The sequence below is a fragment of the Marmota marmota genome, unplaced genomic scaffold (assembly GCF_001458135.2).
Source record: "Marmota marmota marmota unplaced genomic scaffold, marMar, whole genome shotgun sequence".
NCBI lineage: Eukaryota > Metazoa > Chordata > Mammalia > Rodentia > Sciuridae > Marmota > Marmota marmota.
Window position 1 is genome coordinate 2,043,831 of NW_026000153.1, and position 25,411 is coordinate 2,069,241.

Below are 25,411 nucleotides of genomic sequence, written 5' to 3' on the forward strand. Positions count from 1 at the left end.
ATATACTGGGTTTGGAATTCCCCAGGAATTCCAAGCAGGGCTGTCAAGGTCAGCAGAGGTCAGGCATGGAGGGCTGGCCAAATTGCTGTTATATGTTCTCTTTGAAGGAGGGAAGCTATCATTCTAGATGAAGTTGGCCAAGGCACTTGCCCTCCCAAGACTCACATTGCTAACAGTATGTGATCCTTGGATCCTAACAGTAGTTGACCTTTCCTTCCTTTGGTTAAACTTTAGAAAGTACTTTCTGGAAACCTCAAGAGAAAAGATTTCTGCACCCTTATCCATGGGTACCTACAGACCACATTTTAAGGTCAGTTAGGTGTCAGCAAACTGCAGTCTGCAGTCCAAGTCGTGCCTGCCACATCTTTTTTTTTTTTTTTTGTAAATAAACCTTTGTTGGAACACAAACACACATTGATGTCCTTGTTTCTGGCCACTTTCAGGTTACAACAGCAGAGCTCAGAATAATAGAGAGCAGGTGGTCCCAGAGCCTGAGATTTTACTCTTGGGCCTTTCCCAAAGAGAGCTTGCAGGTGCCTGGGACAGAATGCTGTACCTTGAGTTGCAGTGTCACTACATCCTGTGTAAAGTGCTTGTTAGAGTTTGGATGTGATGTGTCCCTCAAAAGCTCATGTGTGAGACAACGAAAAAATGTTTAGGAGCAATGATTGGGTTATGAAAACCTTAACCCAATCAGTGAATTAATCCCCTTAGGGATTAATTGAGTGGTAACTGAAGGCAGGTAGGGTGTGGCTGGAGGAGGTGGGCATTGGAGGGTACACCTGTGGGGTATATATTTTTTATCTGGTGAGTGGAGTCTCTCTGCTGCCTCTGATCATCATGTGAGTTGCTTCCCTCTGCCACACTCTTCTGCCATGATGTTCTGCCTTACCTTGAGCCCCAAAGAATGAAGCTATGGACTGAGTCCTCTGAAACCGTGCCCCCCCCCCGCCAAATTTTTTCTCCTTTAAAATGATTCTTATTTGGTCTTTTAGTTGCAACAGCAAGAAAGCTGACTAAAATAGTGATTTTTTTTTTTTAGCATAGTACCTGACACAGAAAATATTGTACAAATACCGATTAAATAGTGATCACATCTTTTCCTTAAACAAAGGTTTTTCGGACTAGGGATATAGCTCAGTTGGCAGAGTGCCTGCCTGGCATGCACAAGGTCCTGGGTTCAATCCCCAGCAAAACACACACACACACACACACACACACACACGGCTTTTCAAGATTTACTTATCCCATAGCCCACTTTGTTTAAAAATTGTAAGTATCCCAGTTTTGGACTACCACTTCCTATCTTTCTAGCTCATTCCTTCTAGTGTTCTGTCTCCAACAATTCTTCAACTCCATAGTCCTTTGCTGTACATATGCAGAGCAATTCTTCTAGATGAGCATATAATTTCCCACTTTGAAGATTTAAAAAAAAAAAAAAGACTACTTTAAGGCAGATTCTGCAGTATGTAGGTAAGTTCCAGAGATTGTGTCTGTCACAAATTTGGTGCTCATGAATGTCTACTGATTGACCAAAGACATTTCTACCTGTTCTTAAGATTACAGAGTGATAGCATACAGAGAACTTTAATGATATCCTTTCCATTGGCTGTTGAGGCAAATGAGATTTCCTTAGGTCTGTGTCTGCTTCAAAGACCTAAGGAAACCTTTGGAACTAAGATTAAAGAACAAGTGCTTGTACTTGAAGAGAAAAAAATGTTGGGATCACACCACTTGCATTTCATAGCCTAATGAACTAGATTTGGAAACAAGACAGACATATGCTCATCCCCACTGATGTGAATGAGTTGTGGAGAGTTTGGTCAAGTTGCTTAACTTCCGGTCTGGTGAAAGCTTTTGATAAATGAGGATTGCCTAAATGGGGCTATTGTAGGCTTTCCAAATGTAATTGCAAAACTGTAGCTCACACTATAACAGAAGTGAAAAAAATTTAATTGTCATCTTGTCAATAATTAATCTAGTCCTTATGAGCCTGTTACTTATTTGTTAGCAAGAAAAAATTAACTTAAGGCCTAATTTTGTTTAACACAGTGGGTATGGAGTTTCTGTATAGAATGATTAAAAAAAAAAAGTTTGGCAGATGGATTCAATGCCACTGAACTGTGTACTTAAAAATGGGTAAAATGGGGCTAGGGATGTGTAGCTCAATGGTAGACAGCTTGCCTAACATGTACAAGGCCCTGATTCAAGACCCAGTACTTAAAAAGAAAAGTTACAATGGTAAAAATTTGTGTTATGTTTTGCATCAATAAAAGTTTTGTTTAAAAAATATACTCTAAGCTGGGCACGGTGGTATATGCCCATAATCCAAGCAACTTGGGAGGCTCAGGCAGGAGAATCACAAGTTTGAGGCCAGCCTAAGCAACTTAGAACCTATCCCCCCTCAAAAAAAAAAAATCTGGGGATATGACTCAGTGGTTAAGCACCCTGGGTTCAATACCTGGTACCAAAAAATAAAAATAAAAAATAGTAGTCTAATCTGTTATTTAAGCAGTCCATTCTGTTACTTTTGGACAGAGGATCTATCTCTTAGGTTGCTCCATTTTTCCCTCCCTAAGATTGTGTTTGGATGTGTATGGGAGGTGGGGAGATACTGAAGGTCATGGCAATCTGATGGCAGAGAGGGAAGACATGAGGTTCTTGGGCATAATTTCTTTGGCTTCCCCTGGTCCCTTGACCACCTAAGTGCTGCCCACTTCTGTTCCTCACCCTTTGTCTCATGCTTCCAGGCTGAGGAAACACCAGATATTGTGACATATCAAAAATTACATTGTGACGTGAGTTGGGAAGCAGTGTCGTGCCTTAATTAGCATGGAGAGGAACCCTGGGTCATCTGTGACTCCCCAGCCCCCTTGCCTGGCTGCCAAGTCCTCTCCACTCTGTTCCCTGTGAGGCCCATCACTCCTCTCATTCTAGTCACCAGGTTATTCAAGACCTTGTCACCTCTTCCTGTCTGGGTCTAGGACCATTCCTGGTTCAATAAATGTTTTAAAAGACTCCATCAGAGAAGCTGCTGGGTGCTCCCTGCCTACAAGAGTCTCTAGAGAGACACTTGTCCTAGGATAATCATGAAATTAGAGGGTGGGGTTCCAACTACATGGTGATCAAATGCTGATCAACAGACTGTGTGGAGATGGCTGAGTCTGAACTACCTGGGGAATTTTTGTGGGAAATTTTGAGTGTGAATTAATGTAAGTTGAGAATCATTGCTTACATTTGTGTACCTTTCCCAGTTTGATGTTAGTTTAAATTATGGAAGTTAAAAAGAGAACCTGCTCTTATTTCACAATAGCTGGGCACAGTGCGACACACCTGTAATCCCAGAGACTTGGGAAGCTTAGGCAGGAGGATCGAAAGTTCAAAGCCAGCCTCGCAACTTAGTGAGACCCTCAGCCAGTTAGTGAGACCCTCAGCCACTTAGTGAGACCCTGTCTCAAAACTAAAAATAAAAAGGACTGGGGATGTGGCTCAGTGGTAAAGTGCTCCTGGGTTCAATACCCAGTACCAAAAACAAAACAAAACAAAACAAAAAAAACATTATAATGACAATAATATTATGGAGAACCAAAGAATTTTTAAAAGGCATAGTTAGTCATAAGTCACCTTTGATAAAATAAATGGGAGCCAAAGTCATTTAACAAATTCTATCCTCTTCAATGCTCTTATGCTTGTGGGAAATTTTTCTGAAAGCTCGGGTTTTGGTGATTATAAGGTCCGGGTGCTTTTTCTTGTTTGCTTCTCTCTTCCTAGCCCTAGGGACTGAGCTGAAAGGGATGCACCCTGGGAATTCCTGTGCTAACTTGGGTTCACTGGGGGGCACTGCTAGGAAAGTGGAGACTAGAGGAGACAGGGGGTAGGTCTTCTTTACCCTGCTTTCCATTTTCTGGCCAAAGTGGCATGGTTCCTCCAAAAGGCCAACTCCTGATGGCTGTCTCTTCTTCAGGAGCTCCAGATACTGCTGGGGCAGTAACAACATCTCACAGTTGCTAATCTCTCAGTAACTGATACCTGTTCATGAGATCTTACACATAATGCCTTAAGTCTCTTGAACCATCTGAAATGGATTCTGTTTTCTTCAGGGAGTCTCCAACACTTAAGTCTATAATAAGAAATTCTTAACCGGTATCAGCTAGGAAAAGAGTGATGTTCTGACTTGTTGATGACTGATGACATTAACTATGTGAATGCTGGTATTTTATTGGTATCAGTAGAAATATAATTAAATTTCTAAATTAATGCCTTGAAACTTGTATTTGTAAATTTTATTGCCTCTTCAAAGTCACCATCTTAGGATGCTTTAATACTAACATATTAAAATGTTCTGAGGCTGCCTTTTTGAGACTTCATTACCCAGGCACTGTAGTACATGCCGGTAATCCCAGTGGCTCAGGAGGCTAAGTCAGGAGGATGGTGAATTGAAAGCCAGCCTCAGCAACTTAGCGAGGCCCTAAGCAATTTAGCAAGACCCTGTCTTTATAAAATTATAAAAAAAAAGGGCTGGGGATGTGGTTCAGTGGTTAAGTGTCTTCAGGGGACTGAACGCAGTTCAACCCTTAGTATGCATGCCCCCAATTTTTTTTTTTCATTTAGTGCTCACAACATTATTTTGAATAATGCACAAAAATTGTTCTCCTTTAATAGCAGATTTAATTCAACAGGAATTGTTCTAAGAAAATTTTCAATAATTTCATGATTATATCATCTTTCCATTGCTTTGACAAAATACCAGAGATAAAGAACTTATAAAGAGGAAGGATTTATTTAGACTCACAGTTTCAGAGGTTTCAGTCTGTGGCCAGCTCACTCTGTGGGTTTTGGACCCGTGACAAGGCAGAACATCATGGCAGGGAGTATTTGGCGAAACAGAGCTGCTCCCCTCAAGTTAACTTGGAAGCAAAGGGAAAGAATAAAGTGTTGGGGTCCCAATATGTCTTTCAAGGGCATATCCCTAATACCCAATTTCCTTCCTTTAGGTCCCATACCTTAAAGGTTCTACCAGCTTCCAATAGTGCCTCAGGCTGGCAACCAATCTTACAACTCATGGCTTTTGGAGGACATTTAAGATCCAACTTATGGTATTCCACCTTTGGTCCCCAAAGGCTCATGTCCATCTCTGAATATGAAATGCATTCAATTCATTTCCAAGAGTCTGCAAAGTCTTAGCCATTCAGCACTGCTTAAAAGTTCAAGTCCAGGGGCTGGGGATGTGGCTCAGTGGTAGAGTGCTCACCTAGCATGCATGAGGCACTGGGTTGGATCCTTAGCACCACATAAAAATAAAGATATTGTGTCCACCTAAAACTAAAAAATAAGTATTAAAAAAATGTTAAAAAAAAGTCCAAGTCCAAAGTCTCCTCTGAGACTCAGGCAAACTCTTAGCTGTGAGTCCCTGAAAAAAAAAATCAAAAAATAAGTTACATACTTCCAAGATACAGTGACAGAGTTTAAATGTTTCTACTCCAAAAAGGAAGAACAGGAACATAGAAGGAGAAACTGGATCAAAGCAGACCAAAACCCATAGGGTAAAAATTAAATTCTGTAGCCGCATGCCCAGCATCTGCAGTTCATGAAGGTGTGATATGAGCCCCAAAGAGCTTGGATAAGCCACCCCTAAGGCATTACCAACTGCAGCCCACATGTGTTTCTCTTGGGCTAGTTCTGAACACCATCTTTAGCTTCTCTTGGCAGGCATCCCACATTCTTGGCATCTCTAACTTCCTGGGGTCTTCACTGTGGCTTCAGCTTTACTGTCATAGCTTCATGCATCGCCCTCTCAGGGGCTACCTGCAGGAACTCTGACCCTTCCACACATGGCCTGGCCTCCCAGGCTTTTCTTTGAAATGTTGGTAGAAGCTTCCATGACTCCACAACTCTTACAGTCTGCATGGCTGCAAAACCAGCATCAAATGCTGGACAATGCCATAGTTTGCCCCAGGCTTGAGAGGTAGTCAGGTCCACCTGAACCATAGCTGCAGTGGCTTTGGAGTGCCTGGGTGGTTAAATATGAGAAAAAAATAAATCCTGGGGAAATAATTTCCTACTCAATTTTATGTCAGCAAGGCATCTTGGGCTTTCTTCTTAAACATAAGTCTTTAAGCCTCTGATGGATGTAGTCTTGCTGATTCCCAAGATGCCCTCAAGGCATCTTTCCTGTTGTCCTGGTGCAAAGTACTTGGCTCCTTTCTAAAGGTGTTAATCTCTTTAGCAACTGTACCCTCCTTGGTTGCAACTTTAAATGTGCTCCTTTTTTGACTAATCTGGAGTTTTAAAAAATCTTTCCACTCTGCTTTTTGCTCCTGATTCTCACTATAAAAGTAGCTAGTCATATCCATACCATCACCTGCATGGTGTGCTGCCTTTAAATTTTCTCTGCCAGATTAACTAGTCCATCCTTTTAACTCAGCTTCACACAAATCTTGGGTCATGGGCAAAATGCATTCAAGTTCTTTGCCATACTGTAAAGAGTCTAATTCCCAACTAAGTCCTCATTCCCTTCTGAAACCCCATTAACGTTTAAAGTCTGCATTCTTATCAGCATTCTGGTCTTCTGAATCCTCACCAGAATTACCCATTAAGCTCTGCTGACAGCATTCTCTATCCTGCTTCTCCAAATTTTTCAAACTCCCCCAACAAACCAATTCAACAGACTTCTGAATCACATGGTCAGGTATAGCCACAGCAATAATCCCACTTCTTAATACCAATTTTCTAGGATAATCAGTTTTTCATTGCTGTGACAAAATAGCTGAGATGAACAGCTTATAAAAATGAAAGATTTATTGAGGCTTATGGTTTCAGAGGATTTGGCCCATAATCAGCTCACTCCATTGCTTTGGGGCTTGTGGCAAGGCAGAATTTCATGATGGGGCACATGGCTCACCTCATGGTATCTGGGAAGCAAAAAGGAGGAGGAAAGAGCTAAGGTTCCACTACCCCTTCAAGGACATGCCCCCATTGTCCTAATTTTCTTTTTGCTAGGCCCCACCTCTTAGGTTTCACAATTCCTAACAGTACCACAGGCTGGTGACCACATGGCCTTTGGGGATATCCAAGATACAAACTATAACAAATTCAATGCAAATTTCACTAACTTCAGTTCACAAAACATCTTTTATAGCTTTCTCTCTCTCTCTCTCTCTCTCTCTCTCTCCATTTGAGATTTATGGATTGCATTTGATGCCCCTTTAGATGTTTAGGGATGCAGAGATGTGACTTATGTGTGTTACTCTGCAATCTGGCACACATATAACATCATATACTAACAGAATCCAATGGAACTTTAGTAAGGGTGCTAAGGGTATTCCTACATTGAAAAGAACACAATTTTGGGATTGGAATAAGATGAGTTAGTCGTTGGTAAAGGCCATTAAACTGGTGTAAGTAGTCAGAATTTTCCTGTTTCATTTAGGACATGCCTATAACCCAGAAAAACAGAGACAAAGGTGGTATTTTTTTCATGTTATTTATTTGGTCAACTAGCTACATGAGGAGGGTAAATGAATTTATTGAGCTTTTTGGGGAGTCAGGGGAATAGGAGGGTGGTATTTAGACAGAACATAATTTTACAAATGGTTAAATGGAAGATTTACAAATATCCATGTTAAAAAAATTGTCCTCTGAGGGTAACAGTGGAAGATAAAAATCATCATTAAGAAAATAAATAAGCCACTTCTGATCATTGCATTCCCCAAAACCAAAGTCTCCACAACTGGTTTTCATTTTAGACTGTCACAATTTGCAGATGCTTAGATGATGCACATTTCCTACACAGAAAGACTAACACTGAGTGACAGATTAATACAATGCAGAAGGAAAATAGCTGTCATCTGCTAGCAAAAATAGATTTATGCTGATGTTAATACAAAAATTAAAGACATTCAAATAAATTATGCCAAAACATTGTAACTAATGCAACTAATGTATTCCTAAGATCATATGAACAACTTCTTATTGCTCCTACTCAAGACTAAAAGGTCTGAGGAATTCTACAACAGCTAGAGGCCATAATGTAACTTGTAGGATATATGGTAGGCCTGAATGAGGGTCCAAGTGCCTGGTGAACACTTTATTATTTTTCTTTTAGGTTTAACCCATAGAACAAGGTCACTCATCAATCTGGAAACTGCAGATGAAGAAATGTGCTTGAGGCCCAGGTAAATGATTTATTGGAAGCAATTAAAGCATTATATGAGAAAAGCAGTAGCCCAAATGAAGTCAACATTAAAAAAAAAAAATCAGTTTGTATTTTTTTCTCCTGGAGTCTCCAAGGAAACCCATGAAGACCGGAAAGGTTGTTGGGTAGGTAACTGCACAGATGTCCTAAAGCAAACTCCCACCTGTTCAGTTAGTTCCAGAACCCTCTTAGCTGCTGGGAGCTGCAACCGAGGCTTTTGTATTACCTTTGATTCTTGGAAATAGCAACTTTAGGGTGCTCTGGGACCCAAATGGGAATGGATCTGCTTCCCCACTACACTGGAAATGCTGGTTCTTGAATAGATTTCCTGTAGTTTGGAGGAATCAATACTGACAATAGGAACCGTGAGGCGCAGGATGGTTGCTTGCACAAGGTCCCATTTCCAAGAATATGTGTATAATTTACCATAAATTTGAGGTGGTAAGATTTTATGAATAAAATTGAGGTTAAAACATACCTCAAATGGTACACGGGGGCATTATTTAATTGAGAGATTAAAAGTCCAGGACATTAATTCTACCTCAGTTCTTCCCAAACAATGCCATATTTCTGTTTATTCATCTTAAAAATGTAAGAGTCCTAGACATACAAATTTGGTGGAAAGGTGCTTCTGAGAGAAAGAACAGAAGAAAAAAGATGCCACCGTCCCCTCCCAAGGAAGTTTTAAGATTTGAATATGAGGATGCATCACAAGCTGTTTAAATCTCAGGAAAGTCTTTTATAAAGACCCTGCTACTGACTAGTAGATTTTAAAATTTGCATATTGATCAGTACCATATTTTGTTCATCCTACTCCCAATTCAAATAAGATGACTACAGAGGTGATGTTTGGTTCACTTGTCCTTGTGATTCCAAAATAAAGCATACAATCATTTGAAATAACAATATTAGAACAATTAAAAAATTTCCAAATACTGTGTGACAAAGCTACATTCATTCAGGCTGTACATTCTGTGTTTGTTGAGTTTTTTTGTTTTGTTTTGTTTTTGATTCAGCCTGTGGAGCAGGCCTATTTAACAGCCAGTGTTACTAAAATTCTACATTTATCCTCACATTGTGAAAACTAGATTTGTTTTTCCCCTGAGGACCCTTAAATCTACAGCCTGTTTCTTCCTGTCTGTGAGCAGAATTTGGATAAATACTTGAAAAGAAAAAGAACAAAGGACATACCAAAGAATTGGATGGTGTCATTCAGCTGTTTAGAAATGGAAATGATATTCACACTGTGTTCATTTTAACATCTCCATAAAATGGAATAAATGAATCCAATATTTAATGAGTTGTTTTAAAATGCCAGTCACTTGCAGACTCCAAAAGGCTACTGATCCATTTTATATAACTCTCCATTTTGAAAAGGCGATGCTGTCCAATTGGTTATTTGATGTGACATTAGAAAATCATGCATACTTTTCCGGTTATTTATTTTACTCTTCATTCCAATCATTCTACATGTTCTGAAATTCTTTATATATCTAAAGATGTTTTCTGGAGTAATCTCTTTAGCATATCATGACATTTGACATATTTCATAGGATTGTTATGATCATCTGAGTAAAAGGCTTCACAATTAGACTTTGGTTTTAATGTAAACTGCACAGAAGTTAGAATTGTTCTGACAACACAATTCAACCACTGCACAAATTATATTATTGTAATTTGAAATAACACACTTCAAGGAATCAGTAGATACAATCTATTATCCAAGACTGCTGTAGAACTCACAGAGTGATACAAATGAGAAGAAAGTTGGGAAAGGGGTAAGACACTTAAAGCTTTCTTGGAAGACAAAACAAAAGGAGAACATTGACTTTCTACATTTATCTATAAGGCAGATGGTCAAACTTGCTATACAAGATCTAAAATACAATGTTTATTAAGAGGTAGAAAATACCAGATAGTATTTAAGAAAAATATGTTGAGTTATTTAAGACAATCGTTATCTCGCTAAACTTTTAGAAAGTCAAACTCAGGTGTGCATTGTACTGTATATTTTTTACTAAACAGGGACATTCCATACTCCATAGACCTGTGGTTCAGGCCACAAAGGAGTCGGATGGGAAGCAGGAGATCACTTTTTAGTTCATTAAGGACTGAGCTTTCCCACTAAGGAATAAATTCCTGCTACCTCTCTGGGATGTCATTAGGACTTTAAATTAATGGGGAATTCTCTAATTAAGGACAATTTCTCTGAGCAAGAGGGTATAATTCTGTATATAAGGCAATAAAACTAAAGGGAAGGACAAACTCAAATACTTCCCCTTCAAGAAGGTGCCAGATCCATCTTATGTAAAAACATACATTCCACTAATCTTATACCATCCTCTTTAACCACTAAAATGCAAATGAAAATATTCTTCAGAGTCCAGCACCAGCAGAATTGCTCGTCTGAGCAATTCAAGAGCTGTCTGAGGCAAAAAGATATCTTAGCTACCAAATTAAACTTGGGTAGCTTACACATGGGTGAGTAACCCTGGGTGTTCTTATTTCTTAATGCACCTGGGAGAGTTTGATTTATTTTTCTCCAACATAATTTTATAAGGCATAAATTTAATTTGAATTTTCCCTAACCTTTGGAAAAGTAGTGTTAAAGCTTCTTTTTTTTAAAACCCACACATTAACATTCAATTCTTTCATTTTTATTAAATAGTTTATATATAAAAGGAAATATTGAGGTGTTCTGTATTCATATAAACAATCATGGTAACATTCGAAATTGTAAAGAAACCCACAGAAGAAAATATGTACTTAAATACTTACAATGCTAAGCTAAGCACAAGTGATCATTCTAGATAATATCTTTTAAATAGATAGACACAGTTTGTGCTGCTTCTAGGAGCAAACACAGGAGAAGTACCCTCACAAATCTTTCATTTTCTTTACTTTTTTTTTTTTTTTTTACCACAAGACAGGATGGTCCAGTTTGGAAAAACCAAGATCTTTTCTAAGTTCCAAATAGGTGCCGTTGCTCACCCAAGAGTCGTCACTGGATTTCCTGTGAAAGAGGAAAGAGTTTCTTGCAGACTCTAGAAAGCATTCTCATATTTTCTCTCTCTCCCTCTTCTCCATCCCCTCCTCCCAAAGATCATTCTCACATGCATTTGACCTCCCTGACAGTCCAGTATTGTGGGGAGCCTGGAAACCATTTTGTAATTTCTGACCTTAACTTCTGAAACTTGGAGGCTGCAAAAAAGTGGTGCTTCTGAGAGAAGGACAGGTGGAGGGAGGATGTGTGGTATATAAAACATGGCTGGAATGACAGCCACCGCTCTGGGGATGACCTGTGTAATCTCTACACATCCACGAGGAGGATCGTAGGATGATAAGTTAACATTAAAACAAAATAAAGCTAGAAAGGATTGGAAGCCACAAGAGTCTGCAGAGAATGGTTTTGGTTTACTATTTTTTTGAATAGTTAATATACTACATAGATTGGAATTCAAAAGACACTAAAGAAAACATAGCTTTTCAAAGTTCTCTTTCTCATCCTATCTCCCAGCCTCCCAATTCTTCTACTGGACGCAGTGATGTTATCAGCTTCATTCTGTCAGAAATATTCCATGCACACACATATACACACTCCACCCTCTCCAGGTTTTACATAATGGTAGTACTAGACAGTAATCAGCACCTGGAGTATTTGACATAATATATATTGGAGATCATTTCTCAGCAAACTGCAGTCCAAGGATCAAATACAGCCTTCCACCTAGATACATATTTTTAGGGCCTCATGCATGCCAGACAAGGATCCTACCACTGAGCTACATTCCTAGCCCTGACTGTCTTTGAAATAATGTTTTACTGTGACACAGCCATGCGCATTTGTTCAATATCATCTGTGGTTGCTTTTATGTGAAAGCTGGGTTGAGTAATTGCTACTGAGACCTTATGGCCCATGCAAAGCCAGGAATATTTATTATTTGCTCTTTATAGGAAAATTTGGTGACTCCAGCCATAAGGGATTCCTAATTTTTCTTTTAAAAAGTTGTAAGATGTTCCACACTTTTCTAAGTGATGCCCTAATGGTGAGCAGTTGGGTTGTTTTCAAACTCTCACCATTATAAATAAAGTATATGTTATTTTACACAAGTACAAGTATAGTTTCATTAAAAAATTCCTGTAAATAGCATTGCTGGGTCAAAGAGCATGTGTATTTATAGTTTTCACTGATATTATCATGTGTTTAGGAGCAAAAGTGGAGCACAGTTTCCCCACATTCTCAGGAACATAGATTTTTATCACACTTGCTTCCCTATCCCAATAGAGGGACACATTTCAAATGAGCCAGACTGTGTGTCAGATTGTTCACTGTGGAACCAAGAGACCTGATTTGGCCTGAGCTGCAGTTTCCACTTGGAATTTCCAGTGATATTTTCACTGTTCTTTGACAGATGCCGACAGTAACACCCAAGCCCTCATGTTCCTCTCCAAAGCCCTTTTGCCAGGTTTCTAGTTTGAACAGTTTCAAGGAGGACTGCGATAGCTGAACAACCCTCCTACTGAAAAAATCTTCCCCATCTAGTACTACACTGTAATAATAATCCTTTTATAAACAGTTGTTACAAGTAATTATATAAACAGCCAAAAGGAAAATGAGAGTTGGCTGCCTGACTGTGGTGGTTTCCAATCCTTTTCCATCCCAGACGTTCTTTTTAGAGGACGGTAAAGACAGCACTGGCCTTACATCCACACGTTGCCTTTGAATGTTCAGTCGTTTCCCACAGAGCTCCACAGACTTGGTGAGGCCATTCTTAATGCTTTTATATCAGATGCACTTGATGAATCTCCTTAACTAGTCCCCGAGACCGTCTGGCTACTCACAATTTTAAATGATCCAAAAAATACTCTAATGACTGTCTCTGTAAATATAGATTTTCCTTTTTTTAAAAAAGATGAGACTAGGGCTGGGGATGTGGCTCAAGTGGTAGCGCGCTCGCATGGCATGCGCGGGGCGCTGGGTTCGATCCTCAGCACCACATAAAATAAAATAAAGATGTTGTGTCCAATGAAAACTAAAAAATAAATATTGAAAAATTCTCTCTCTCTCTCTTAAAAAAAAGATGAGACTAGATGATTTAAGAAGGAAAAAAATAAAAGAACCACTATAGCTAAGGGTACGTGTATATCTCATTAACTTGTCAGTAAATCAATTGATTAAACTGTTAACTTATCCATTTTTCTATATGCTGCTTTTTTTTTTCAATAAGGAATTTAAGACATCTCTCGAAAATGCTTAAATGAAGTTGTGAGTATTTCAGGATAAAACTCTAGTGGTGTGATCTTAAATTGCTAATATCCTGAGTGGGAGGAAGGAACATTAGCTTAAGGAAAAAGTGCATTATATTGTGGAGATGGAAACATTATCTGTTGCTGTTTTGATGTTTTGGGATATATATTTTAATGCTGCTGAGAGATTAGTAGCTAAATCCTTCTAAAAGTTATTTTATTTGTCCATTAAAAGCAAGCAAACAAATAAAATACCTCCAAACAACAATGCAACACTAGTTTGGGTCCTGAGAGCAGGATGTAGTGGGAGGAGAGCAGGAGCTGGGTATACTTTTGCCAATTAACTTAGAATAAAACAAAACAAGAACAAAAACAAACAACAAAAACCCCACCTTAAACCATATAGAGCTCCAGCCACGTTGTCAGGAGAGCCAGGTCCCCAAATGGGATGTTCCACTGGGTCCTGTATCAAATCACCTACATTCCCTGGGCCTTTGTTTCTTCTCAGTTAAAATTTAAAAGGGGATGGGGACAGTGAAGACCTACAATCTTTCATACCTCTTTTAAAAAATTAAGGCTAGGCTGGTTGGGGTGGCCCACGCCTGTAATTCCAGTGATTTGGGAGGCTGAGCCAGAAGGATTGCAAGTTCAAGCCCAGCCTCATCAACTTAGTGAGGTCCTAAGCAACTTAGGAAGACCCTGTCTTAAAATAAAAAAATAAAAAGGGCTGGGGATGTGGCTCAGTGCTCAAACGCCCCTGTGTTCCATCTCCAGTACCAAAATCAATAAATAAAATATCTGTTTTAAATAAGACTTTCTTAGCAAGTTATTTTAAAAATATTCCAAACCCAAGCGCCCAAGTGTATTGGAATTTCTTCCATTCAAGAGTGAAATCACTTGGAATTCCACTTTGGTAGCCAGTGGGGCAATCATGCATTATCTCTATCACTGTATAAAATACATCTATGTGGGTGACCAAGCTTAGCTATGAATTTTGTAAGCTGGCCTGGTATTGGAACCAGCTCTGACTATTGCCCTGGCTTCTTCCACAGCATCTACTGAAACACTCCACCCACCGGGCGAGGCCCTGCAAGGATGCTGGGAAAGAGCCAAGGTTGCACAAAGGAAGGTGCCAGTCCCACCCAAGGACAGTGATGAGGAATGTCACAGAAGTCAGGCCCTGGCACAGAGAAGGGTTCTGCCATTCTGGAAAAATCCTCCAGAAGCTGTTGTCTGGGGAGGGGAAACTCTTGCTCTCTTTCTCCAGCCCAGCAGCACGAAACGTAGCCGGACCTCCCAACCCACGTCGGATCTAGGCACAAACCTGAAAAACCGAGGCTGGTGTTCCACGTTATTTTCTTCTAAGACCTTCCGCCTTTCTCTCTGTAGCTGTTCAATCCTCTGCTTTTGTATTTCAGCTTCTTCTATGTTCCCTTCTTCTAGAAATCTGAGGCATCGAGGGAAAAAAGTGAAGGATTGTATTTCCAAGAAAACATAACAATCATTACTACTAAACTTCCACGTGTTCAAGACTAGATACTCAGAATCCTCTCCTACTTCTAAGACTCTTCTCCCAGCGCTTATCTTGAGGTAGAGAGGGTTATTTTGTGAATTGGTGATCTTTACATGGATCAAAATCTTGTACCTATAAAATGGAATTTGGGGCTCAGTCTCTATGGTCTCCAATTCCACTATGTCTCCCCAACCTTCCCACAGGCAATCCTCTATTATTAGTGTCTTGGGGATCTTTCCAGAGATTCTTTATGCATACTTATGCAAACATAAATGTATGTTCTTATCCCTCCCTCCCTCTTAAAAACACAAATGGTAGCATACTGCAGTATGATCTATAACCTTGAATTTTTCTTTTGCTTTCCTTTTTACTTAACAATATATCTTGGTGATTGTTTTATGGTAGTACTTAGACCTCTTCATTTTTAATAGCAGTGCAATATTCAATTGCATGGCTCTAAGTTAATTTATTCAAACAATTCCCTGTTGGTAGACATTTTAGTTCCTCATTTTAAAATTTACAATTAATGCTGCAATGAATGACTTTGTGCATCTGTCATTTTACACCCGGGAAAACATATCTGGAGGAAAAATTTTTAGAAGTGGAACTGCTGGGTTAAAGGGTGAGTCTGTAATTTATATGTTATCAACCTGACCTTTATAGGGATTACAGCAATTCACATTCCCATCTGCATGCTACGAGCAACCTTTTCTCTACTCAGAGTATATCAGATTTTAGAATTTTTACCAATCTGATAAGAAATGATATGTCCAAGTGGTTTTAAAATTAGCATTTTCATATCATGACCGAGGCTGATCTTCTTTTCATATGTTTAAGAAAAATCTGCATTGTGTATTTTGTAAACTGTCCATTTTCCTATGCCTGTTACTTTCTACAGTGTTGCTATTCTTCACAGTATGAGATGTAAACACATATTTCTATCAGTCACCCGTCTTTCAGCCTTGATTATATGTTTTTTTTTTTTTTTAATTTGGTCACAAAAAAGTTTCTTTCCTTTTTTTTAAAATAAAGTCAAATGAGGTAATCTTTCTTTTGGCTTCTGGATTTTGAGACTTAATTAGAATGGGGGAAGGGCAAGATTATTATTCCATTTCACAGAGTAGGAATCTGAGGCTGAGAAGGATCAAGAGATTTATCATATATCACACGGCTTGTTAATAGCAAACCTAGTATCATAACTTAGTTCTCAAAATGGGTCTCCTGACCCCTCAAATACACAAGAAGTTCTTAATTATTGCATGCAGTGAAACTTTTCAAATCAAGATTTTCTTTTTATATTTCCATAGAAATAGAGCTACTGATAAATAAAGGCTGTGCCACACATAGATCGAAGCTGGTCTCCATCTCTTCCATGACACAATTGTTTAGCCTCCCATCCCTGACTCTACGACATTATCTACCTTGCTCAGTCTCCTTTGGTGGCCTGAAAGTTGTTTAATATGACTTTTTGTAGGATTTTTTAAAAATTTTACATCTCCAGAGAAAAAGATCTGAAAAAAAATCCTTACCTTTGATCTGGTCTAAACCGAGTGTCAGTCGGGGGCAATAAAGACTTTGACAATGAGTCCATTTCATTTAACTCCAATGCAAACTGTGTGAAGCCATAATATTGCTCATATCCTTTTGGCATGGGATCTAAAAAATAAATAAATCATTCATTCACTCCTAACTTGCAGTTCATTTAGATTACAATTTAATTCCTTTACCTTTTCCATCTCAGCCCAGCTACAATTGTTCTCTCTTAGCTCTCAACCATTCCATTTTGATTACAATATTCTGACTAACAAATAGGTGCTGCATATTTCTCTATAAATTTTCTTCTCTGTTAATATTCTATCTACAGGGGTAAGAACTCTGTTCGGTCCTACAGTGAACTGAAACAATGCTGTGAAGTTGCCATAAAGTTTGTTTTAAAATAATTTGCTATGAAAATAAACATGGTTAAAAGGACTCTGGTCTATTTTCCCTGACCAGTTAGAGTTTCCCTCTCAAGAATTCATTGTTTTTTCTTTTTCTTTCTTTCTTTTCTTTTTTCTTTTTTTTTTTTTTTGGTACCAGGGATTGAACCCAGGGGCACTCAGCCACTGAGCCATATCCCCAGCCCTATTTTGTATTTTATTTAGAGACAGGGTCTCACTGAGTTGCTTGGCACCTCGACATTCTAAGGCTGGCTTTGAACTCATGATCCTCCTGTCTCAGCCTCCTGAGCCCCTGGGATTACAGGCGTGCACCACAGTGCCTGGGGAGAATCCATTTTTTCTTTGAGTGATATCAGACTCTCCTGAAACTGCTCAGTACCTGGAACAGTGTTGAACCATAGTACGCAGTCAGTAAACCATAGTACGTAGTCTTCTTTTCTTCCATTACTGCATTTCTTTTCACCAACTCTTGTCCCCTAAAATCTTACATGTTTAACTTTAAAAACCATTAAGAATATTGCCAACTTGAATTCCAGCTAAAAACCAAGCTAAACACACCCAAGTTTCTATGTCAGGTAAGCCAAATGTAGACTAATAAAAACCCTTATCATATTAACTCTTGCTATTCATATGTATAAATAAAAATGCTTTCCATGAACTTTTCTGAAGATTCACTTTTTGAAGCTTCAGAAAGTCCTCTTTGTAACTAGTCCAATTCTATGTGTATCCTAAGCATGAAAATAATAGCAAAGCTTCCTATTGTGTCTTTCACCTCAGCCCCCAGGCACCAGAGAGCGAAGATAGTGGTTCTTCTTCTTCTTCTTTTTTTTTTTTAAGTAGTTTTTTTAGCTGTAGATGGACACAATATCTTTCTTTATTTTTATGTGGTGCAGAGGATCTAACCTAGTTCCTCACCCATGCAAAGCAAGTGCTCTATCACTGAGCCATAACCCCAGCCTGTGGTTCTTCTTAAAGATGGCCCAGGGATGCTCATAGCCAATGAGGAGACAGGAAGTTAGGAATCACAATGACAGCTTCAATAGTGTTACTTTGTCAAGACTCTACTTTAACATCCAGAGAGGTTGATAGTTCTCATCTTAGGTACTTCATGCAAAAGAGAGAGACTATCTCACTTGCAAAATCTCATGCATGCCTCTAAAGCTAACTACAGGGACAAGCCATTTTAGCCACACTGTGACCTCTGCCATGGTGAAAGGAGTGGCCGCCACCTATTGAAAGAGGCATTCACTGTGGCTGCCTACTTTATGTTCATTTCTCTCGCTTGCCAGAGGAACACTGATTCTGTTCAGGTGGCATTGTACTCTCCCCAAGGGATGAACCCACATCCATCTGAATCTCTCCTGCCCACCTTCCTGCCGACCGTCGTTTCAAGAACAAGTCTGGGCCCATTTCCTGCTGACTTGATCTAAAGACATATTTTCTGGGGGATCCTAGGAAATACTGCATTCCTGAGGAAAGGGAAGCACTGGAGAACCAAGCTCTTCGTCCTCCCCTTCCTCCCCGCTTGGAGCACAGTCACATGGTGATGAGATATTGAGTTGTGACAACCTTTTAAAATCCACAAGGAGAAACACCATGGCACACTGAGAGGCAGGATGTGCTTCCACTGATCTATGTCTTTGGTCCCAGGTAAGATTGCCCATGTAACAGCCAGGGCCACCACCCTCTCTCACTGGTAAGCAATGGCACATAGCCTCATGGTTTAAGCCACTAATGAGTAGTTTTCTTTTTGGTTTTTATCAGCTCAAAGCATCCTAAGAGCTTTTACAACATGCCCCTACTTGGAAACAATCTATTTTTCAGATATGAAGGTGATTAAACATTGTGGGACATGTTGAGGAAGGCAGCTGCTTCAAGGGCCCACGACCTTCTGGAATCACAGGGGAGGTCAGCACAGCTCATGGGTTAGGTCAAACCAGGATCCTCACTCTTGTAGAGTCCCCAAGTCACTTTTTCCAGTAACACTTTCCTCTTGGTCCTTACTCTAGGATGACTTCTTGCACTTCACTGACCTTCCTTGGTAGTGCCCAGCACAGTCACATGTGTGGGCCACAGACTGCCCATTGACTGGCAGTGGCCTATTCTGGGGCTGAGAACCCAGGACCTGGCAGCAGCTGCGGTGCTGTGGTAAGGACCTGGGGGAATGGTTAGGTGAATGAAAGAAGAGCAAATACCTCTAACCCGATTCAAAGCAGGTAGATACTGGATATACTATCGCTTCTCGGCCTTTTGGCTAAGATCAAGTGATACTGGATACACTGAATGGAACTGATTCCTGTGGGACAGTGGTTCCTCTTGCCCTGGGCCACCTGCCTACTGTGTGCCTGGGGTCAATGGGCCCTGAAACTCACTTGCTCGCCAGAGGCACGTGGATGAGGAGGAGCCGCCGCAGTAGATGCTCTCATGCCATTTCCCAAAGAGCCTGTGCACTGCTTTCCCACTCCTGTCAAATACCGTGCCTTCGATCTCGTGGGCATTAGTACTCCAGTATTTTGCCTAGAATGCAAATGAGAGTTGTCTGTGTAATACTTTGGTGTCACCTTATTACAGATATTAAGAAAAAGCAAAGCAAGAGAATGAACGCTAAGAGGGATTCTAGACCGAATATTGCATATGGCTTGCCAGGTCTGGGGTTGTTTGTTTTGTCTGTCATTAAAATGTACAGCACAGTATTTCGAAATACGTATACAATGTGGGAATGGCTAAATCAAGGTAATTAACATATTTTGCCTCCCATATTTATTTCAGTGAGAACATGTGAAACTACTCTCAAGTACATGGTAAACCATCATTAACTATTCTTACCACTTGTACAGTGGATCTCTTGAACTTATTCCTCCAGTTTAACTGAAATTTTGTGTCCTCTGACATTTCCCTCAGCCTTCATCCACAACCCCTGGTAACCACTTTGATTCTTTAGTTCAACTTTTTAAAAGTGTGCATGTAAGTAAGATCATGTGGTATTTGCTTTTCTGTGCCTACTTCCCTTCACTTCTATGTCTGCTGGGTGCATCCATGCTGTGGCATATGATAGGATTTTTTTTTGTCATGACTGAATAATATTCCATTGCTTGTACATAGCACATTTTCTTTATCCATTCATCTGTTGATGGACACAGACTAATTCCATATCTTGGTTCTTATGAGTAATGCAGCAATGAACATGGGGGTGCAGATGTCTTTGATATAAAGATTTCATTTCTTTTGGATATTTCCCTAGTATTGGGACTGCTGGATCATATGGGAGTTCCATTTTTAATTTTCTAAGGAACCTTAATCCTGTGTTCCCTGTTGACTGTACTGGCTTACATTCCGACCAAGGGTGTGCAAGTGTTCCCCTTCTTCCACATCCTTGCCAACACTTTCATCTTTTTGATAATAGCCATTCTAAGAGAAATGAGGTGATATCTCATAGTGAGATATAATTTGCATTTTCTTGATCATTAGTGATATTGAACATTTTTCATGTATCTGTTGGCAATTTGTGTAGCTTATCTGGAGAAAGGTCCTGTTTTTTTTTTGGTTGGTTGGTTGGTTTTTCCTGTGCTGAGGATTTAACCCACGGCTTTGTGCATTCTAGACAAGTATATCCCTAGCCTCTTTGCCCATTTTTAAATTAGATTATTTGTTTTCTTACTATTCAGTTCCTTCTATATTTTGCATATCAACACCTTATCAGGTATACAGATTGCTAATATTTTCCCCTATTCAATGGGTTGACTCTTCACTCTACTGATGTTTCTTTTGATGTGCAGAAGTTTTCTTGGTTTGTTAAAACCCATCTGTTTATTTATTATTTTTTCTCTTGTTGCTTGTGCTTTTGGGTCCTAGTTAAAAAAAAAAATCATTGCTCAGACCCTTGTCATAGAGCTTTCCCCTAAGCTTTATCTGAGCAGTTAATAGTTTGGGATCTTATATTTATGTATTTAATCCATTTTGAGTTTTGTATATGAGGTAAGTGAAAGGTCTGATTTCACTCTTTTTGCATGTGGATATCCAGTTTTCCCAACACTGTTTATTTAAGAAAGAGTTCTTTCTCATTGTGTATTCTTGGTATCTGTCAAAAATTCAGTTAATTATAAATGTGTGGATTTACTTTGGGGTTCTCTATTCTGTTTCCATTGGTCTACATGTCTGCATTTATGCCTGGGTTCAGGCTTTTTTTTTTTTTAAATAATAACTTTTAAAAAATAAAATAAAAAATAAAAAATAATAACTTTAGGGGCTCAGGTTGTGGATCAGTGGCAGAGCGCTTGCCTCACACATGTGAGGCACTAGGTTCGATCCTCAGCACCACGTAAAAATGAATAAACAAAATAAAGATATTGCATCCATCTATAACTAAAAATATTTTTTTAAATAATAACTTTAGTTATTTAGTAAAAATCAGTGGTTAAATTTCTATTTGGTTTGTAATTGGATTATTAACATTTGTACAAGATACATTTCCCCCTACCTTCCCTACATGCAATGTAGGAATGAAAGGCTCAATTCTATTCTTGGTTCACAAGCCCCCTCCAATGGAGCAGCTGTTCCATGGCTGTCTCTGTGACTCACTTCTAGGGCACTATGCATCTGAATACTACAATTTAGAAGAAATAAATTTGTAACTCATATTTTTTTCCTTAAAGGAAGTAGTTATTTGCAAACCAATCAAGGATGATGGTGCTTACATTTGCAGTTTATTATTTTTCCCCAAAATTAGCACTGCTCGTTCAGATCACAGGAACTTGCACAACCCACGTTTTCTCTGTGTATTGGTTGCCTTCAGTGACTGATGCAGCCTGGCGCTCCATTCATTCCAGCTCAGCCCCAGCACAGTTCAGCTCCTTCTTGTGGGTTTTGTACAGTACCACACTCCAGCCAGAAGAGGGAGCTCCAACTCCCTAGAGTTGATTTTTTTTCAATTCTTCCCAACTACCTGGCTGCCCTTTAAAACCTCCATGAAAGAACAGAAGGCATTTCTCCATAAATCAAAAATCCCAGCACTATTTTCAGCTGAAAACAGAATCCACATTTGGAAACCAATAAAGATGAGTGGCATTTTCAGGCCATATTCTGGTGGTTCAATTTCTCCATTCCCAGGCTGTGGTAAAAATGGGAAGGAAGGGCAGGGTGTAACAGTATCTCAGAGGCAAATCCAAACTTTAAAACTGAGTGTTCCAGTCACACAAAAATGGAGGTGGTGCGGGGGGCTGGGGACAACTGTCCTTAAATTCTTAAGTTAATTATGAAGCAGAGGTCAGATTTTCTCCTAGAGATATTTGCCAACAAATCCAATGCTGCGAATTCAATGGGAGGCCACAGAGTAGCCTAGCCATACTCCATAGGTAACCAGCATCTGCTGTCAGGTTCTTTTTCAGTACCAGTGTTCATTTCTCATAACTTCCAAAGTGGATGAGAACAAAGTAGGTGGTAGATGTTGGAGTTGAGCATATTTCCTTGGGGGAAATATTCAGAATTGGGTGATCCAGATCTTGCATGGACAAAAGGTAATATACTCCTGCTCCAGGTTGCCTTTTGATTCTTTTTTGCAGAGAGCTTAGGTGAAGCTTTCAAGATAGGGTCCTTTTTATTTCTCCCCAAATATAAGGTCATTACCAGCTTTATGTCTTTCTATAACCCAATTTGACTTACGGGATATCATAAAGACTCCAATCAATCTTATCATAAGTGTCCCCTACGGGTTACAGGTAGAGCAGAGAGGTATTGTATGAAATTCCACAACTGGAACCTCATCACTCAGCTCATGATTTTGATCTTAGTTAAATGCGAGTATTCATTGAGGAGGATAATGCTTTAAAGCCATTTTAAGTGCAAAAGATTTTCAAGGGCAAGAAGGATTCAAGGAGGGAGAAAATGTGGAGGGAAACCTCAAATCAAAGCAATTGAAAAATAAAAAGACTATTCTATACATCTTTAAAAAAATCTGACCAATCTTTCCACTTATTCTCTGAGTATGATGGGCCTCTGCTGTGTGCCAGGCACCCACCAGTTCCAGGCAGCAGAGATGATAAGATGGACCCAGTTTTTTTCTCTTGTAGAGTCAGGGATGGCAAGAAGGCATGAAGGGTAGGAAAACAAAACGAGCAATTTCAGATGGTAACAAAAATTGTGAAGAAAATGGGTTGAGAAAGAGAGTGACAGGCAGGTTGGGTGGTGATATCAGGGTCTGGGTGGAGCATCCCAGGAAGAAGGAAGTGAGGAAGGAGAGAAGGCAGAGTGGCCCAAGGATGGCGAGAAAGGATGAGATGGTGGTAGGAGCTGAGGTTGGAAAGGGGTGAGGGTGGTGTGTATATATGAATGTGTGTGTCATGCCTGCAGGTGTGCAAGTGAGTGTGTACAGGGCTGAGGGTAGGGAGTGCAGACTGTGCAGCACCCCGTGGGCCATGGTAAGGATACAGAAGGAAATTGCTGGAGGATTTTGCTCAAAGGACTGATATGGCATGACTTTTCTTATGGTAAAACATTCAAACATAAAACTTCCCATGTAGCCATTTCCAAGTGTATGGATCAGTGGTATGACGCACTTGCAGTGTGGTACAGCTGTCACCACTATTTCCAGAATGTTTCATCTCCATTAAATAACTCCCTATTCCTCCCTGCACCAGCCCCTGGCAGCCACCACTCTGCTTTCTGTCTCCCTGATTTGACTCCTTGAGGGACCTCAAGTGACTGGAACCTGCAGTATGTGTCCTTTTGTGTCTGGCTTATTTCATGTAGGATAAAGCCTTCAAGGTGCACCCATGTTGGGGCGTGATGACGTATTTTAAAAGGCATTCTCTGGCTTTGTGCTGAGGACAGATCACAGGAGGGTAAGGGTGGAAGGAAAGAAGATAGGACGGGCCTTGGCCCTTGTCCAGGTGACAAACAAAGGTGGGGCTATGTTCGGGCAGCCCCTGGCTCTGATTATGTGTTGGTACAGAGGTGAAGGTGACAAATGCCCCAGATGCCCTTTGTCCTGAGGCACCAGCTCTGCCACAGCCCTTCCAGGGTCAATGTTCAGAGAGCCCCCCACCCCTGAATTACCTTTATGAAATTCACTTTGCAGTGGCAGGAATCATCATTCAGGTTCTTGATGACGATCTCTCCGTAGTGCTCAATCCACCTCTGTCCACTTAAGATGTTGTGGATGCAAGAGGTCACTTTGTTCCACTCAAAATGATCTCCAAAACTAGAAAGGAGGGAAGAAAAGTAGTAATGGTTCCCAGAGGAACCAGCAGCCGATACAAACACTAGCTGCATTACAGACTAAGTCTGGCAGAGTGTCACTCATCCCTTTACTCGGGGACCTCACAAGGACTGTGCCAAGTGGGCACTCGAGTGTCTGCTCTTCAAGGAGGACCTTCTGCCATACAGCACTCTGGAAGCCACCAGGGACTTTGCTAGAAGCTGTGGTTTCCTGGAGTCTCCTGCTCCCTCCTCTGATGAAGGAGCAGCTAAGAGCCAGGAGCAGCCTGTGTAAAGTTGTTGATCCAGGAGAGGGAAGAAGGCAGGAGGAAGGTACAGGGGTCTTACACAATTTGCTACTCATCTATTATTTATATCTTATACAATGAGAGAACACTCTGATTTTACTCATGGAATTAAACAATAACTATGAAGAGACAATAATAAGAAAAAAACCCTTGGGTGGCACTTGCTATGTGCCAAGTACTATTTTAAGTGCTTTACATATATTATCTGTGGAATCTTCACAACTGCCCTTTGAAGAAGGTGGTTTGTTGTCCCCATGTTGCCAGTGAGGGAGCTGCTGATGATAAAGGAAGGCAGCAGACTGCCGGAGGACCACCATGAGCAAGTGGCAGAGAGGGCATGGGAATTGACGCAGCCTGGTTCCATAACCCCTGGTCATACTCGTTTTGCTTTATAAATAAGTATCAATAATCTCTGCAAGATTGAGACTATGTCTTTTTATTTTTTTTTAAGACCATGTCTTTCTAAAAAGGAATTTTTGACAGTGAGGCAAGACAACAGTGTTAAAGAAAACTACCATTCTTAACCTTGTTAGAGGGTAGAAGTGAATTTTTAAAAAGCATCTATTCAGAGAAACCTGTTCTGCAAGAGGCGTTTCTTCTTGAGGGAAAGAAAAAACATGAGACTGCCCAAATGAGAAATATCTGAACTCACTATCAAACAGATTAAAAGAAAAATCATACTCTCATTGCTATAGGGTTGGCAGGCATCCTATCTCTAAAGTGGGTTCTTGGCCCTAAATTCTGTAAAGTTCCTAATCACAAAAGAACAACTTACGCTGGCAGAGTCACATGGGTTGTGCCAATAGGAACAATTTCCATGGATTTACCCCAGAATTTGTTTTTCCATCTCACATCTGAAATGAAATACCAAATAATACATACTTAGTAAGACAGTAAGGTAGATCAAAGAGTTCTCAGGCTAGATAAATGATCAACAACCATATAGTACAATCATCAGTTATTATATAGGAAAATATCTCATGTCGGTAAGTACCAACTGGGTACCTAGAAAATCATA

General features: G+C 39.9%; 1 protein-coding gene across 9 annotated transcripts in view; it reads right to left on the reverse strand.

Annotated features, from left to right (window-relative positions):
- Window positions 1–7,464: 7,464 nt before the first annotated feature.
- Window positions 7,465–25,411, reverse strand: part of Osbpl3 (oxysterol binding protein like 3) — a 188,274-nt gene continuing 170,327 nt past the window's right edge. For all 9 annotated transcript variants that reach the window (XM_048786357.1, XM_015490143.2, XM_048786356.1 and 6 more), the window contains 6 exons: window positions 25,169–25,247; window positions 23,945–24,089; window positions 19,267–19,411; window positions 16,484–16,610; window positions 14,766–14,888; window positions 7,465–11,207 (listed from right to left, as the gene is read on the reverse strand). In XM_048786357.1, coding sequence (XP_048642314.1) covers window positions 11,111–11,207; window positions 14,766–14,888; window positions 16,484–16,610; window positions 19,267–19,411; window positions 23,945–24,089; window positions 25,169–25,247 — 716 coding nt within the window. In that variant the 3' untranslated portion in view covers window positions 7,465–11,110. The remainder of the gene's footprint in view (window positions 11,208–14,765; window positions 14,889–16,483; window positions 16,611–19,266; window positions 19,412–23,944; window positions 24,090–25,168; window positions 25,248–25,411) is intronic.